The 17758-nt window shown below is 33.7% G+C and overlaps 1 protein-coding gene across 1 annotated transcript in view; it reads right to left on the reverse strand.

The window, feature by feature from the left end:
* Positions 1–17758, reverse strand: part of LOC140172163 (uncharacterized) — a 95066-nt gene that overhangs the window by 53614 nt on the left and 23694 nt on the right. The window contains exons 10-17 of the mRNA XM_072195496.1: positions 14014–14118; positions 13670–13921; positions 8547–8651; positions 8203–8454; positions 3090–3194; positions 2747–2998; positions 783–887; positions 439–690 (exon numbers count right to left, since the gene is read on the reverse strand). Of these exons, the coding sequence (XP_072051597.1) occupies positions 439–690; positions 783–887; positions 2747–2998; positions 3090–3194; positions 8203–8454; positions 8547–8651; positions 13670–13921; positions 14014–14118 (1428 nt within the window). The remainder of the gene's footprint in view (positions 1–438; positions 691–782; positions 888–2746; positions 2999–3089; positions 3195–8202; positions 8455–8546; positions 8652–13669; positions 13922–14013; positions 14119–17758) is intronic.

Here is a 17758-nt window from a genome sequence, read left to right on the forward strand (position 1 = left end):
ACTAGATATAAGGACTGGAGAGAAATTTAAAAACACTAGCAGAGGCTGCACAGCAGCTCGTATAGTGAAAGTGTAGTCTTTGACAGAGACTGTAATAGACCAGGGAGTTTCCCTTAGGTAGACAGGATCTTGGTTATTTCGGGATCTTGGATCAAGAAATGATATCATCAAAATAATCTCATCAGAAAGTCAGCCAATCTCCACCCCTAGCTACCTATTGGCATAAAGAAGTCTTTGTGGTAATTTAAGTTTAATTCTTGTACAATATTGTAGAGTGGTTTGATTGATTGCCACACTGCACTAATTAATAAAAAATCATAACTTGTTCTATTATGATATGCAGTGTGATTGCGTCTTTGGTGTTGTTTTATTTTGGTCTGGGTCATTTTAGTGACCATAATAAACGGAGTTTAAAGACAGCTACGTTTCCCTACTTACTTGAATGATCTAGGATAAACACTTTTGCGGTATTTAAGACTGGATTGACGGAAGCTTTTGCCGCATTCGTCCCACCGGGTGTTGTTATAACAACCTCAAAATATTCAATTCCTTCAACCAGGGCATCAGGTGTTAGGGTGATTGAATGAGCAACAACACAATCACCAGCAATAAATGAAACCTTATCAGGTGTACCCATTAGTATTTCAGTGAAATCCGTGGTAGTAGCAGATACGGCTGTCGTGTATATGTCTGTAAAAAATGTTTGAATTAGGTTTTCAGTTCTTTATTATTATCCCAACCATCGTATACCATTTACACAGTAACACAAATTTTAAGCTTACCGACTTGATCATCAGTGTTTCCCAAAAATCCTTCTCTGTGAACGAATACTTCCACCGTACCATCACACTCATCAAAGATATAAACGGGATCAATCCAATATTTGACTGTAATAAATTGGTATTATTTGATTTCATGAAGGTTATTAATTTCACCTTTGATGTTATGTTACTGATGAAAAATGTGTGTGTTTGTGTGTGTGTTTTGTTGTTTTATTTTGTTGTTGTTGGTTTTGTTTATTTGTTTGTTTTTTAAAGATATTTTAAAAGCTTGGGTTCATCTGCTTGTTAGCTGTCACATGTCAAGGCTTTGCCGATGCAATTTCCTCACCACCGTGAGGCAGTTTTAACTTTGAGCTTTTTCAGTTTGCAAAATCATAAATTTTACGGAATAGTAGGGGTTGAGGCTCAGACTTATTGCAGTTAACTTTATAATGTAATAGCGTCAATTAGGAGAACAAAGTTTAGGGAAGGCGGTTAATTTACAGAAGTAATTTGGACTGATAACATAACTTATTTTCACAGATATAACCTGAAATATGTGTCTTTTAGTCTGTTTCAACAAACACGTAAGCATGCAACAAGCACGTGGTAGTTTTATAACGGTTTGCTTACGTGAATAAATTAGACTTGAACCTAAACAGTATATGAATACTAACTATCATTGGGTGTGATGTTTGAATTATAATCACGAAGTAAAATGTGGATTCTGCTGATTTAAACCTCCATGTCAGTAACTGGTTAGACATAGCATGTATAAAACTGACCACACTTATTGTATTATCACTAACAGTTATAACGGAAAAGAGTTCAAAGACAATTAAATGGCTGCCCGGTGAAGCAAAATGTGCATTGGAATAACACGGCGAGTTTGGATAGATGGTATGATTTCTTTTTAATACAAATGTATGTTCCCCCGTTATTAAAGCTTGTTGATTCAGATATTTGGAAAAGAATAAGTAATTGAACATAGAGCAAGTACTAAAATCATAGCTTTTATATTTTTTGATATATGATGCTAACTAGTTCATCACGTATAGCTACAACACAGCGCTACCAGTAGGGTTCAATTACCTATTGTGAGTGCCCCTGTGTTGTGTGCATACATGTAGATAACAATAACTGCATGATATGAAACAGTATATAGTTGTTCCCTCACTATGCATGTGATGTTGGAATTATAATTATGAAGTAAAAGTTGTAATATCTTGAGTCGAAACCTCCATGTTAGGAACTGGTTAGACATTGCATGTATAAAACTGACCACTCTCAATGTATTATCACTAAAAGGTATAAGAGACAACAGCGTTTCCCTACATACTCGAATTATCCAGAATAAACACTTTAGCTAGACTCGCTTGCCAGTCCTATATACGCCGTACCTATGTATATTGAGGACTGGCTTACGCCATTTTGGATGTCAAGGGGAAATACACACTTAACGATTTGCGCCGGTTAGAAACTTGAAAAAAAATCTTTAAAATTTCATCAATGTATATAAAAGTGGTACCAACTTTATTGTGCTTGCTAATTTAAGACTCGGTTGAAACAAAATTAAGGATCGAATGCATTTTAGTGTTCAAAAAGGCAAAATTATCGTCAAAGTTCTGCCGAAATCGGCACCCTTGCGAAGGGTTCAGAATTCGAATCGGGAACGAAAATATCCGATCTTTGCGATCAAAAACACAAAATTACAACTTTAAACATACTATTGGCAAAAGACATTATTACCAAACAATATAGAATAGAAAATTTATAATCATTTTCTCAAAATATTGAAGAAATTTGCTCACTAGACATCGAAAAAGTACGCAATCCAATTCCCGTTCAAACGCGTGGGAAACTGAAAGTGCATAATCCCCACTAACTTTCGGTATTTAGGACTGTATGGACCAAATTATACATTGTCTTATCACTAAAAAAAATAACGAAAAAGAATTGAAAGACAGCCACGTTTCCCTACTTACCGGATGTATCCAGGATAAACACATGTGCGATATTTAAGACTGGGTTGACGGAAGCCTTTGCCGCATTCGTCCCACCGGGTGTTGCTATAACAACCTCAAAACATTCAATATCTTCAAACAGGTCATCAGGTGTTAGTGTGATTGTATGAGCAACAACACAATCACCAGCAGTGAATGAAACCGTATCAGGTGTACCCATAGCTATTTCAGTGAAATCCATGGTAGAGGCAGATACGGCTGTCGTGTATATGGCTGTAAAAAGGTATTAATTGGGTATTCAATGCTTTAAATATTCAAACAATCGTATACCATTTTACACAGCATTACATAATGTTAAGCTTACCAACTTCATCATCAGGGTGCCCTAAATATCCATCTCTGTGAACGAATACTTCAACCGCACCATCACATTCTTTGAAGACATAAACTGGATCAATCCAATATTTGACTGTAATAAAATGGTAAAATTTGATTTCGTGAAGGTTATTGATATCATACTTATAATTTTGTTACTAAGAAGGGTATTTATTAAGATATTGTAAAAGCTCGGATCCATCTCCTTTTAAGCTTTTACACGTTTATGATTTTACGAGGCAATTTCTACACCACCATCAAGCAATAAAAAATATGAGTTTTCTTCAGTTTCAAAAATCTCACATTTTTACAGAATGGAGTGGGAGATAAGCCTCACATTTTTATACAATATTAATTTTGTTATGTAACAAAGCCAATCCATGATACAAACTGGTTAGCATTGCATGTATAAAACTGACCACTCTCATTGTATTTTCACTAAAAAGGACAATAACATTTTCCTACTTACTCGAATTATCCAGGAAAGAGTAAAGGGACTGGCCCCATGAAAATTTTAAAATATTTATCAAAAATCATCGCTTAATTCAATACATTTAACTTATATGTAAACATGCCATATTACGGTGATTTCTGTTCAATTTTGATCAAAAAATGTAATTTTTTCATGGGAAAATTTTTGAAAAATGACATATGCATCATCTTGGAAAGTGTATCAATTTAATAGAATGGATGTCTGGATCAAAAAAACAACATTTTTCTGCGACCTATGGATTTTGACCTATAAACTCTTGGAATTCACAGGTAGGCCTAGTATGCACGGTTTTAGTGATTTTCGTCATTTTGACCAAAAATGGACACACTTTTCCAATACTTTTTAAAAATGCATTGCATTATAAAAGTTTGAATTACACTTTATATTATTTATATACAGGTCTTCTGTAATTTTAAGCTATTAGGAAAAATCAAAGAATAAACAGTTTCCATAGAAACGGCCATTTATACAATTTTTTGTCAATTTAACTGGGAAATACGTAAGCTATATTATTTTACAGGGGATATCTGCTAAAAAATGAGCATTAATTGCCGTTGCCATTAAAAGTGCATTCTCTTTTAATTTTCTCAATAGTTTAAATTTTAAAAAGCATTGTATATCAATAAAGTTAAGTGTAATTAAAACTTTTATAATGCAAGAAATTTCTAAAACTGGTCATTTTTGGCCAAAATGACCAAAATCACTAAAAACGTCCATTTTAGGCCTACCTATGAAATCCAAGAGTTCATAGGTCAAAAACCATAGGTCACTGAAAAATGTTGTCTATGATTTTTTAATCCAGACATCCATCTTAGTAAATTGATATGCTTTCCAAGATGCATATGTCATTTTTCAAAAAAAATCCTGAAAAAATCACCAAGAATGGCATTTTTACCCATATATGCGATAATTTTGTTTACATATTTTAAATATGCTAGTGACATGTGTTTTGCATGCCAAATATGAAGTTGAAGCAAATGCAGCATACACTGCATTATCACTAAAATATAATGGAAATATAATCAAAGACAACAACGTTTCCCTACTTACTAGTCCATACAGGACCAACGCAATATTTAGTACTATAATCAACGCCGTCAGGCGTTGGTCCTTATAGACCACTTGACATCACTGTTTATCAACAAAGGCGAGGGACTCGTCTATCGATATGCTCGTACGAGCCCCTACACTGTTCAATGGCTTTCCTGTACTATATGAAATGTGGCGGGCGATTTAAAATGCACGTGCCCTTAGCAGACTACGATGCGTACGCACACTGCAGGGCAAAGAACAATTGAAATTGCCATAATGCACGCGCATACTGCCGGGCAATGACGTCAGATGCCAAATGGTCTATTTGTGTTAAGTTTCTTTAAAATGTCGACATCGCCATAAAATGTAGTCATTTACTTGATTTGTAGTTTAGTCCAATTCCTATTAAAGTGAGGTAGGCCTATTCACTTTCTTTACTAATACAATATTTCAAGAGTTTGTTTCCAAAGGCATTAGTTCAATAGCTGCCTTGTGTAACATTTTGCTGGAATATTTTTACATTCTAAAGTTTAAATGACATTTAACGATTGGAATGGATATGTTTGCACATCTGGCTTATTCTCTGTCAAGGATAGAGTTGTCCCCGAAAATTGTCAAATCCAAGGTTTTAAAATGGCTGCCATTGCACTTGATGCCTTTTTTCTTCTTCGCACGTGGGAAGTTAAAGGGATTTGCAATTATTTGCAAAAATTGTTATAACTATATATTCTACTACGCCAATGTTATTAGAGTGGCAAGGTTACTGCTACTCAATATTTTCAAATAAAAATCCCACAAAACAGTCTTTGGACTTAATGCCTTTTGGAACCAAACTCTTCATTTAATGATGTTCAAATTTTCTCCATTATTTTAGGACCCTGGAATAAGGCAAAAAAAAGACCATCGCTTAATTCAATACATTTAATTTATGGGTAAAAATGGCATTTTTGGTGAGTTTTGTTCAGTTTTGACCAAAAGAACAAATTTTTATATGGGATTTTTTTTTTAAATTGACATATGAAGAGCTTTGTTTCAAAACCCCTTACGTCCACTTTTGGCGAAATTGGGTTATTGGCATAATATTATAGTATGGGTATAAGATACATTTTGGTGGTTGTTTGACCTTCATACTACCTTCCCTTCCGGAGTTATCGCATATTTCCCGTTTGGGAAATCTTAGGGAATTTCCGGAAATCTGAACTTAAAATGAATATAGAATTGTTTTGTTTTAATTTTGTTGATGTATAATGGTAGCCTGGGATGTTACCTATTAAAACCAAAAGGAACTGTTTTTTGGGTCACTACGTTTTAAAAAATCATTTTAATTAACAAAAGGTGTAGCTTCGGAAATACCCAAAAAATGCCATTTTCCCGAATTTAATTAAAATTCATAATTAAAAAAGTAAATGAGATATTTCAATTTTTCTTTTTGATTTTCAAAGCATTAGTCAAGTTACATAATGTAGTGCAAACAAATGGGCTCAAATTTGATTGCAAAGGTGGTTTCTAGAAAAGGGTATATTTATTTTGTTGCAAAACCCTTACATCCACAAAAGGTGCGATATGAAAGAAATAATAAAATAAATAGGAAGGCTTGAAAATTGCCCCAAACCTATTCTTTTAGTTTCTATTCATCAACACTTTATCCAACCCCAAATTGAATCAAATCGAACAAGTAATACATGCACAATTACAAAAAGCTGTTTTTCTCAAAAGGTCAAAAGTGGATGTAAGGGGTTTTGCAACAAAGCTCTTCAATTATACATCTTGCAAAGTGTATCAGTTTACTGAGATGGATGTTTGGATCAAAAACGTCAATCATAACATTTTTCTGCGACCTATGGTTTTTGACCTATGGCCCCTTGGAATTCATAAGTAGGCCTAAAACGGGTGTTTTTAGTGATTTTGGTGTGGGGGGACAAAATATTTTGGTGTATACAAAAAGGATCCAAACAGTTTTGAATCTATAAAAAAAAGGTGGTTCTAAAAGTTTAACATGTGTAGGGGCGTCAAAAAAGTTTTGACATACCGAAATCAAAATTTTCCAGCCCCAAGTATTTATGAACGTTCCCTTAGCTTTTTAAGTACTGTATCTCTACCAAATATGGCAAATTAGGCTTATAAACATTTAGATTTGGCAGTGTTCCTTTTTTGGACCTCGCCTCATACAAACAGACGGCTGCCAAAAATTGAAAAATGATGAAAGCAGTGCACTTTTTAAAATTGGGTCTTGTCTTTTCTTTAGTTGTTTGTAGCTTTGAAATGAAACAAAGACCAGGAAAGTATTACTATCAACGGAGCGGAGAGCCGTTGCCTCAGCTCCGTCCGTGAATGACGTAGTTAAAAGTGATGAATCCCATGCCCCTCGGTTAAAACGAGAAGACCATGGTTTTTTTTTAAAGATTTGATATTAAAATAGTTTAAATCAAAACCCTAAATTCAAATAGTAATCACAGGCCCTTTCATGCCTTCGGGATTAAAGAAATATACTGTGATTTTTTTCCGTTCCTTTTTTTTCACATGCATTTGAAATATCAACACATTCAACAGTAGGCCTACTTGCGAGTGATATCGCCTTTTATTTTATTTCACTCACTCTGTTATTTCCAGTTTGGTGTTAAAGGGTTAATGTACGATTTCTTCAAATTTTTGATTTGTCATTATATATTCAAAATGCTGAAATAATACCAGTAATAGGCCCTAATTATCGGGAATGGCTTCTGTCCATTTTGAACTGAAATAACGAGGTAAACACTGTTTGTTATTTTGGCCGTTTAACACGCAGTTCTATAGGAGGATATCAAGTCATAATTCTTGAATTATGACTTTATGTCGAACTTTGCTCTGTTTACCTACAAACACAACAAATTTGGCTGATTCCATTTAAATGCAAGTTGTGACATGTGTATACATTACAAATATGCCATAAAATCAGGTTTGAAAAAATTAACCAAATTCATATTATAAGATCGTACATTATGACTTTAATAAATCAAAGTTCAGTTCCAAATAAACGGTGTGTAGAATTGATGTTCTTTTAGCTTTTTTAATGGTATCACAGTTAGGCCTATCGACAAATGTGACAATATTAAATAAAAAAAAGAAAACAAACCTAGAATCATACAAATGACTTTTTGTTAACACTGATTAGGCCTACATTATCTCTGCACTGATATAGCAACTAATTACTTTCATTTAATTCCTACCAGCCCGATTTACACTGGGCATGGAAATAGTAGATATCTACTATTTCCATGCACTGGTAAGCGACCTCAAAAGTTTGTATTGCTTTGATTGCATTATCAAAATCAATCGATTGGGATACCAAGTACTTGAGATGACTTGAGAGTCCCAGTTATGTAATAGATGCGGTTGAATGATGGCCCGAATGATGGGCGGGACTATTTCCCATATTTGGATTCATGACGTAACTTATCGACTGGTTTGGTTTTGGTCACTGTTTATTAAAATGAGGGTGCACTGCTGGGGGTAGCGAACGGATTTGTAAGGACCAACACCTGACGGCGTTGATTATGGTGCTAAATATTGCGTTGGTCCTGTATGGACTACTACTTACCGGATGTATCCAGGATAAACACATGTGCGATATTTAAGACTGGGTTGACGGAAGCCTTTGCCGCATTCGTCCCACCGGGTGTTGCTATAACAACCTCAAAACATTCAATATCTTCAAACAGGTCATCAGGTGTTAGTGTGATTGTATGAGCAACAACACAATCACCAGCAGTGAATGAAACCGTATCAGGTGTACCCATAGCTATTTCAGTGAAATCCATGGTAGAGGCAGATACGGCTGTCGTGTATATGGCTGTAAAAAAGGTATTAATTGTGTATTCAATGCTTTAAATATTCAAACAATCGTATACCATTTTACACAGCATTACATAATGTTAAGCTTACCAACTTCATCATCAGGGTGCCCTAAATATCCATCTCTGTGAACGAATACTTCAACCGCACCATCACATTCTTTGAAGACATAAACTGGATCAATCCAATATTTGACTGTAATAAAATGGTAAAATTTGATTTCGTGAAGGTTATTGATATCATACTTATAATTTTGTTACTAAGAAGGGTATTTATTAAGATATTGTAAAAGCTCGGATCCATCTCCTTTTAAGCTTTTACACGTTTATGATTTTACGAAGCAATTTCTACACCACCATCAAGCAATAAAAAATATGAGTTTTCTTCAGTTTCAAAAATCTCACATTTTTACAGAATGGAGTGGGAGATAAGCCTCACATTTTTATACAATATTAATTTTGTTATGTAACAAAGCCAATCCATGATACAAACTGGTTAGCATTGCATGTATAAAACTGACCACTCTCATTGTATTTTCACTAAAAGGACAATAACATTTTCCTACTTACTCGAATTATCCAGGAAAGAGTAAAGGACTAGCCCCATGAAAATTTTAAAATATTTATCAAAAATCATCGCTTAATTCAATACATTTAACTTATATGTAAACATGCCATATTACGGTGATTTCTGTTCAATTTTGATCAAAAATGTAATTTTTTCATGGGAAAATTTTGAAAAATGACATATGCATCATCTTGGAAAGTGTATCAATTTAATAGAATGGATGTCTGGATCAAAAAAACAACATTTTTCTGCGACCTATGGATTTTGACCTATAAACTCTTGGAATTCACAGGTAGGCCTAGTATGCACGTTTTTAGTGATTTTCGTCATTTTGACCAAAAATGGACACACTTTTCCAATACTTTTTAAAAATGCATTGCATTATAAAAGTTTGAATAACACTTTATATTATTTATATACAGGTCTTCTGTAATTTTAAGCTATTAGGAAAAATCAAAGAATAAACAGTTTCCATAGAAACGGCCATTTATACAATTTTTGTCAATTTAACTGGGAAATACGTAAGCTATATTATTTTACAGGGGATATCTGCTAAAAAATGAGCATTAATTGCCGTTGCCATTAAAAGTGCATTCTCTTTTAATTTTCTCAATAGTTTAAATTTTTAAAAGCATTGTATATCAATAAAGTTAAGTGTAATTAAAACTTTTATAATGCAAGAAATTTCTAAAACTGGTCATTTTTGGCCAAAATGACCAAAATCACTAAAAACGTCCATTTTAGGCCTACCTATGAAATCCAAGAGTTCATAGGTCAAAAACCATAGGTCACTGAAAAATGTTGTCTATGATTTTTTTATCCAGACATACATCTTAGTAAATTGATATGCTTTCCAAGATGCATATGTCATTTTTCAAAAAATCCTGAAAAAATCACCAAGAATGGCATTTTTACCCATATATGCGATAATTTTGTTTACATATTTTAAATATGCTAGTGACATGTGTTTTGCATGCCAAATATGAAGTTGAAGCAAATGAAGCATACACTGCATTATCACTATAATATAATGGAAATATAATCAAAGACAACAACGTTTCCCTACTTACTAGTCCATACAGGACCAACGCAATATTTAGTACTATAATCAACGCCGTCAGGCGTTGGTCCTTATAGACCACTTGACATCACTGTTTATCAACAAAGGCGAGGGACTCGTCTATCGATATGCTCGTACGAGCCCCTACACTGTTCAATGGCTTTCCTGTACTATATGAAATGTGGCGGGCGATTTAAAATGCACGTGCCCTTAGCAGACTACGATGCGTACGCACACTGCAGGGCAAAGAACAATTGAAATTGCCATAATGCACGCGCATACTGCCGGGCAATGACGTCAGATGCCAAATGGTCTATTTGTGTTAAGTTTCTTTAAAATGTCGACATCGCCATAAAATGTAGTCATTTACTTGATTTGTAGTTTAGTCCAATTCCTATTAAAGTGAGGTAGGCCTATTCACTTTCTTTACTAATACAATATTTCAAGAGTTTGTTTCAAAAGGCATTAGTTCAATAGCTGCCTTGTGTAACATTTTGCTGGAATATTTTTACATTCTAAAGTTTAAATGACATTTAACGATTGGAATGGATATGTTTGCACATCTGGCTTATTCTCTTTCAATAATAGATTTGTCCCCTAAAATTGTCAAATCCAAGGTTTTAAAATGGCTGCCAATGCACTTGATGCCTTTTTCTTCTTCGCACGTGGGAAGTTAAAGGGATTTGCAATTATTTGCCAAAATTGTTATAACTATATATTCTACTACGCCAATGTTATTAGAGTGGCAAGGTTACTGCTACTCAATATTTTCAAATAAAAAATCCCACAAAACAGTCTTTGGACTTAATGCCTTTTGGAACCAAACTCTTCATTTAATGATGTTCAAATTTTCTCCATTATTTTAGGACCCTGGAATAAGGCAAAAAAAAAAAAAGACCATCGCTTAATTCAATACATTTAATTTATGGGTAAAAATGGCATTTTTTGGTGAGTTTTGTTCAGTTTTGACCAAAAGAACAAATTTTTATATGGGATTTTTTTTTTAAAATTGACATATGAAGAGCTTTGTTTCAAAACCCCTTACGTCCACTTTTGGCGAAATTGGGTTATTGGCATAATATTATAGTATGGGTATAAGATACACATTTTGGTGGTTGTTTGACCTTCATACTACCTTCCCTTCCGGAGTTATCGCATATTTCCCGTTTGGGAAATCTTAGGGAATTTCCGGAAATCTGAACTTAAAATGAATATAGAATTGTTTTGTTTTAATTTTGTTGATGTATAATGGTAGTCTGGGATGTTACCTATTAAAACCAAAAGGAACTGTTTTTTGGGTCACTACGTTTAAAAAAATCATTTTAATTAACAAAAGGTGTAGCTTCGGAAATACCCAAAAAATGCCATTTTCCCGAATTTAATTAAAAATTCATAATTAAAAAAGTAAATGAGATATTTCAATTTTTCTTTTTGATTTTCAAAGCATTAGTCAAGTTACATAATGTAGTGCAAACAAATGGGCTCAAATTTGATTGCAAAGGTGGTTTCTAGAAAAGGGGTATATTTATTTTGTTGCAAAACCCCTTACATCCACAAAAGGTGCGATATGAAAGAAATAATAAAATAAATAGGAATGCTTGAAAATTGCCCCAAACCTATTCTTTTAGTTTCTATTCATCAACACTTTATCCAACCCCAAATTGAATCAAATCGAACAAGTAATACATGCACAATTACAAAAAGCTGTTTTTCTCAAAAGGTCAAAAGTGGATGTAAGGGGTTTTGCAACAAAGCTCTTCAATTATACATCTTGCAAAGTGTATCAGTTTACTGAGATGGATGTTTGGATCAAAAACGTCAATCATAACATTTTCTGCGACCTATGGTTTTTGACCTATGACCCCTTGGAATTCATAAGTAGGCCTAAAACGGGTGTTTTTAGTGATTTTGGTGTGGGGGTACAAAATATTTTGGTGTATACAAAAAAAAAAAAGGATCCAAACAGTTTTGAATCTATAAAAAAAAGGTGGTTCTAAAAGTTTAACATGTGTAGGGGCGTCAAAAAAGTTTTGACATACCGAAATCAAAATTTTCCAGCCCCAAGTATTTATGAACGTTCCCTTAGCTTTTTAAGTACTGTATCTCTACCAAATATGGCAAATTAGGCTTATAAACCTTTAGATTTGGCAGTGTTCCTTTTTTGGACCTCGCCTCATACAAACAGACGGCTGCCAAAAATTGAAAAACGATGAAAGCAGTGCACTTTTTAAAATTGTGTCTTGTCTTTTCTTTAGTTGTTTGTAGCTTTGAAATGAAACAAAGACCAGGAAAGTATTACTATCAACGGAGCGGAGAGACGTTGCCTCAGCTCCGTCCGTGAATGACGTAGTTAAAAGTGATGAATCCCATGCCCCTCGGTTAAAACGAGAAGACCATGGTTTTTTTAAAGATTTGATATTAAAATAGTTTAAATCAAAACCCTAAATTCAAATAGTAATCACAGGCCCTTTCATGCCTTCGGGATTAAAGAAATATACTGTGATTTTTTTCCGTTCCTTTTTTTTCACATGCATTTGAAATATCAACACATTCAACAGTAGGCCTACTTGCGAGTGATATCGCCTTTTATTTTATTTCACTCACTCTGTTATTTCCAGTTTGGTGTTAAAGGGTTAATGTACGATTTCTTCAAATTTTTAATTTGTCATTATATATTCAAAATGCTGAAATAATACCAGTAATAGGCCCTAATTATCGGGAATGGCTTCTGTCCATTTTGAACTGAAATAACGAGGTAAACACTGTTTGTTATTTTGGCCGTTTAACACGCAGTTCTATAGGAGGATATCAAGTCATAATTCTTGAATTATGACTTTATATCGAACTTTGCTCTGTTTACCTACAAACACAACAAATTTGGCTGATTCCATTTAAATGCAAGTTGTGACATGTGTATACATTACAAATATGCCATAAAATCAGGTTTGAAAAAAATTAACCAAATTCATATTATAAGATCGTACATTATGACTTTAATAAATCAAAGTTCAGTTCCAAATAAACGGTGTGTAGAATTGATGTTCTTTTAGCTTTTTTAATGGTATCACAGTTAGGCCTATCGACAAATGTGACAATATTAAATAAAAAAAGAAAACAAACCTAGAATCATACAAATGACTTTTTGTTAACACTGATTAGGCCTACATTATCTCTGCACTGATATAGCAACAAAAAACTTTCATTTAATTCATACCAGCCCGATTTACACTGGTCATGGAAATAGTAGATATCTACTATTTCCATGCACTGGTAAGCGACCTCAAAAGTTTGTATTGCTTTGATTGCATTATCAAAATCAATCGATTGGGATACCAAGTACTTGAGATGACTTGAGAGTCCCAGTTATGTAATAGATGCGGTTGAATGATGGCCCGAATGATGGGCGGGACTATTTCCCATATTTGGATTCATGACGTAACTTATCGACTGGTTTGGTTTTCGTCACTGTTTATTATAATGAGGGTGCACTGCTGGGGGTAGCGAACGGATTTATGTAGGACCAACGCCTGACGGCGTTGATTATGGTGTTAAATATTGCGTTGGTCCTGTATGGACTACTACTTACCGGATGTATCCAGGATAAACACATGTGCGATATTTAAGACTGGGTTGACGGAAGCCTTTGCCGCATTCGTCCCACCGGGTGTTGCTATAACAACCTCAAAACATTCAATATCTTCAAACAGGTCATCAGGTGTTAGTGTGATTGTATGAGCAACAACACAATCACCAGCAGTGAATGAAACCGTATCAGGTGTACCCATAGCTATTTCAGTGAAATCCATGGTAGAGGCAGATACGGCTGTCGTGTATATGGCTGTAAAAAAGGTATTAATTGTGTATTCAATGCTTTAAATATTCAAACAATCGTATACCATTTTACACAGCATTACATAATGTTAAGCTTACCAACTTCATCATCAGGGTGCCCTAAATATCCATCTCTGTGAACGAATACTTCAACCGCACCATCACATTCTTTGAAGACATAAACTGGATCAATCCAATATTTGACTGTAATAAAATGGTAAAATTTGATTTCGTGAAGGTTATTGATATCATACTTATAATTTTGTTACTAAGAAGGGTATTTATTAAGATATTGTAAAAGCTCGGATCCATCTCCTTTTAAGCTTTTACACGTTTATGATTTTACGAAGCAATTTCTACACCACCATCAAGCAATAAAAAATATGAGTTTTCTTCAGTTTCAAAAATCTCACATTTTTACAGAATGGAGTGGGAGATAAGCCTCACATTTTTATACAATATTAATTTTGTTATGTAACAAAGCCAATCCATGATACAAACTGGTTAGCATTGCATGTATAAAACTGACCACTCTCATTGTATTTTCACTAAAAAGGACAATAACATTTTCCTACTTACTCGAATTATCCAGGAAAGAGTAAAGGGACTAGCCCCATGAAAATTTTAAAATATTTATCAAAAATCATCGCTTAATTCAATACATTTAACTTATATGTAAACATGCCATATTACGGTGATTTCTGTTCAATTTTGATCAAAAAATGTAATTTTTTCCTGGGAAAATTTTTGAAAAATGACATATGCATCATCTTGGAAAGTGTATCAATTTAATAGAATGGATGTCTGGATCAAAAAAACAACATTTTTCTGCGACCTATGGATTTTGACCTATAAACTCTTGGAATTCACAGGTAGGCCTAGTATGCACGTTTTTAGTGATTTTCGTCATTTTGACCAAAAATGGACACACTTTTCCAATACTTTTTAAAAATGCATTGCATTATAAAAGTTTGAATAACACTTTATATTATTTATATACAGGTCTTCTGTAATTTTAAGCTATTAGGAAAAATCAAAGAATAAACAGTTTCCATAGAAACGGCCATTTATACAATTTTTTGTCAATTTAACTGGGAAATACGTAAGCTATATTATTTTACAGGGATATCTGCTAAAAATGAGCATTAATTGCCGTTGCCATTAAAAGTGCATTCTCTTTTAATTTTCTCAATAGTTTAAATTTTAAAAAGCATTGTATATCAATAAAGTTAAGTGTAATTAAAACTTTTATAATGCAAGAAATTTCTAAAACTGGTCATTTTTGGCCAAAATGACCAAAATCACTAAAAACGTCCATTTTAGGCCTACCTATGAAATCCAAGAGTTCATAGGTCAAAAACCATAGGTCACTGAAAAATGTTGTCTATGATTTTTTAATTCAGACATCCATCTTAGTAAATTGATATGCTTTCCAAGATGCATATGTCATTTTCAAAAAAATCCTGAAAAAATCACCAAGAATGGCATTTTTACCCATATATGCGATAATTTTGTTTACATATTTTAAATATGCTAGTGACATGTGTTTTGCATGCCAAATATGAAGTTGAAGCAAATGCAGCATACACTGCATTATCACTAAAATATAATGGAAATATAATCAAAGACAACAACGTTTCCCTACTTACTAGTCCATACAGGACCAACGCAATATTTAGTACTATAATCAACGCCGTCAGGCGTTGGTCCTTATAGACCACTTGACATCACTGTTTATCAACAAAGGCGAGGGACTCGTCTATCGATATGCTCGTACGAGCCCCTACACTGTTCAATGGCTTTCCTGTACTATATGAAATGTGGCGGGCGATTTAAAATGCACGTGCCCTTAGCAGACTACGATGCGTACGCACACTGCAGGGCAAAGAACAATTGAAATTGCCATAATGCACGCGCATACTGCCGGGCAATGACGTCAGATGCCAAATGGTCTATTTGTGTTAAGTTTCTTTAAAATGTCGACATCGCCATAAAATGTAGTCATTTACTTGATTTGTAGTTTAGTCCAATTCCTATTAAAGTGAGGTAGGCCTATTCACTTTCTTTACTAATACAATATTTCAAGAGTTTGTTTCCAAAAGGCATTAGTTCAATAGCTGCCTTGTGTAACATTTTGCTGGAATATTTTTACATTCTAAAGTTTAAATGACATTTAACGATTGGAATGGATATGTTTGCACATCTGGCTTATTCTCTTTCAATAATAGATTTGTCCCCTAAAATTGTCAAATCCAAGGTTTTAAAATGGCTGCCATTGCACTTGATGCCTTTTTCTTCTTCGCACGTGGGAAGTTAAAGGGATTTGCAATTATTTGCCAAAATTGTTATAACTATATATTCTACTACGCCAATGTTATTAGAGTGGCAAGGTTACTGCTACTCAATATTTTCAAATAAAAAATCCCACAAAACAGTCTTTGGACTTAATGCCTTTTGGAACCAAACTCTTCATTTAATGATGTTCAAATTTTCTCCATTATTTTAGGACCCTGGAATAAGGCAAAAAAAAAGACCATCGCTTAATTCAGTACATTTAATTTATGGGTAAAAATGGCATTTTTTTGGTGATTTTTGTTCAGTTTTGACCAAAAGAACAAATTTTTATATGGGAATTTTTTTTTTAAATTGACATATGAAGAGCTTTGTTTCAAAACCCCGTACGTCCACTTTTGGCGAAATTGGGTTATTGGCATAATATTATAGTATGGGTATAAGATACACATTTTGGTGGTTGTTTGACCTTCATACTACCTTCCCTTCCGGAGTTATCGCATATTTCCCGTTTGGGAAATCTTAGGGAATTTCCGGAAATCTGAACTATAGAATTGTTTTGTTTTAATTTTGTTGATGTATAATGGTAGCCTGGGATGTTACCTATTAAAACCAAAAGGAACTGTTTTTTGGGTCACTACGTTTAAAAAAATCATTTTAATTAACAAAAGGTGTAGCTTCGGAAATACCCAAAAAATGCCATTTTCCCGAATTTAATTAAAAATTCATAATTAAAAAAGTAAATGAGATATTTCAATTTTTCTTTTTGATTTTCAAAGCATTAGTCAAGTTACATAATGTAGTGCAAACAAATGGGCTCAAATTTGATTGCAAAGGTGGTTTCTAGAAAAGGGGTATATTTATTTTGTTGCAAAACCCCTTACATCCACAAAAGGTGCGATATGAAAGAAATAATAAAATAAATAGGAAGGCTTGAAAATTGCCCCAAACCTATTCTTTTAGTTTCTATTCATCAACACTTTATCCAACCCCAAATTGAATCAAATCGAACAAGTAATACATGCACAATTACAAAAAGCTGTTTTTCTCAAAAGGTCAAAAGTGGATGTAAGGGGTTTTGCAACAAAGCTCTTCAATTATACATCTTGCAAAGTAGCTCAAAGTGTATCAGTTTACTGAGATGGATGTTTGGATCAAAAACGTCAATCATAACATTTTTCTGCGACCTATGGTTTTTGACCTATGACCCCTTGGAATTCATAAGTAGGCCTAAAACGGGTGTTTTTAGTGATTTTGGTGTGGGGGTACAAAATATTTTGGTGTATACAAAAAAGGATCCAAACAGTTTTGAATCTATAAAAAAAAGGTGGTTCTAAAAGTTTAACATGTGTAGGGGCGTCAAAAAGTTTTGACATACCGAAATCAAAATTTTCCAGCCCCAAGTATTTATGAACGTTCCTTAGCTTTTTAAGTACTGTATCTCTACCAAATATGGCAAATTAGGCTTATAAACATTTAGATTTGGCAGTGTTCCTTTTTTGGACCTCGCCTCATACAAACAGACGGCTGCCAAAAATTGAAAAACGATGAA

Source organism: Amphiura filiformis, chromosome 2 (genome assembly GCF_039555335.1).
Source record: "Amphiura filiformis chromosome 2, Afil_fr2py, whole genome shotgun sequence".
In the NCBI taxonomy this organism is placed as follows: Eukaryota; Metazoa; Echinodermata; class Ophiuroidea; order Amphilepidida; family Amphiuridae; genus Amphiura; species Amphiura filiformis.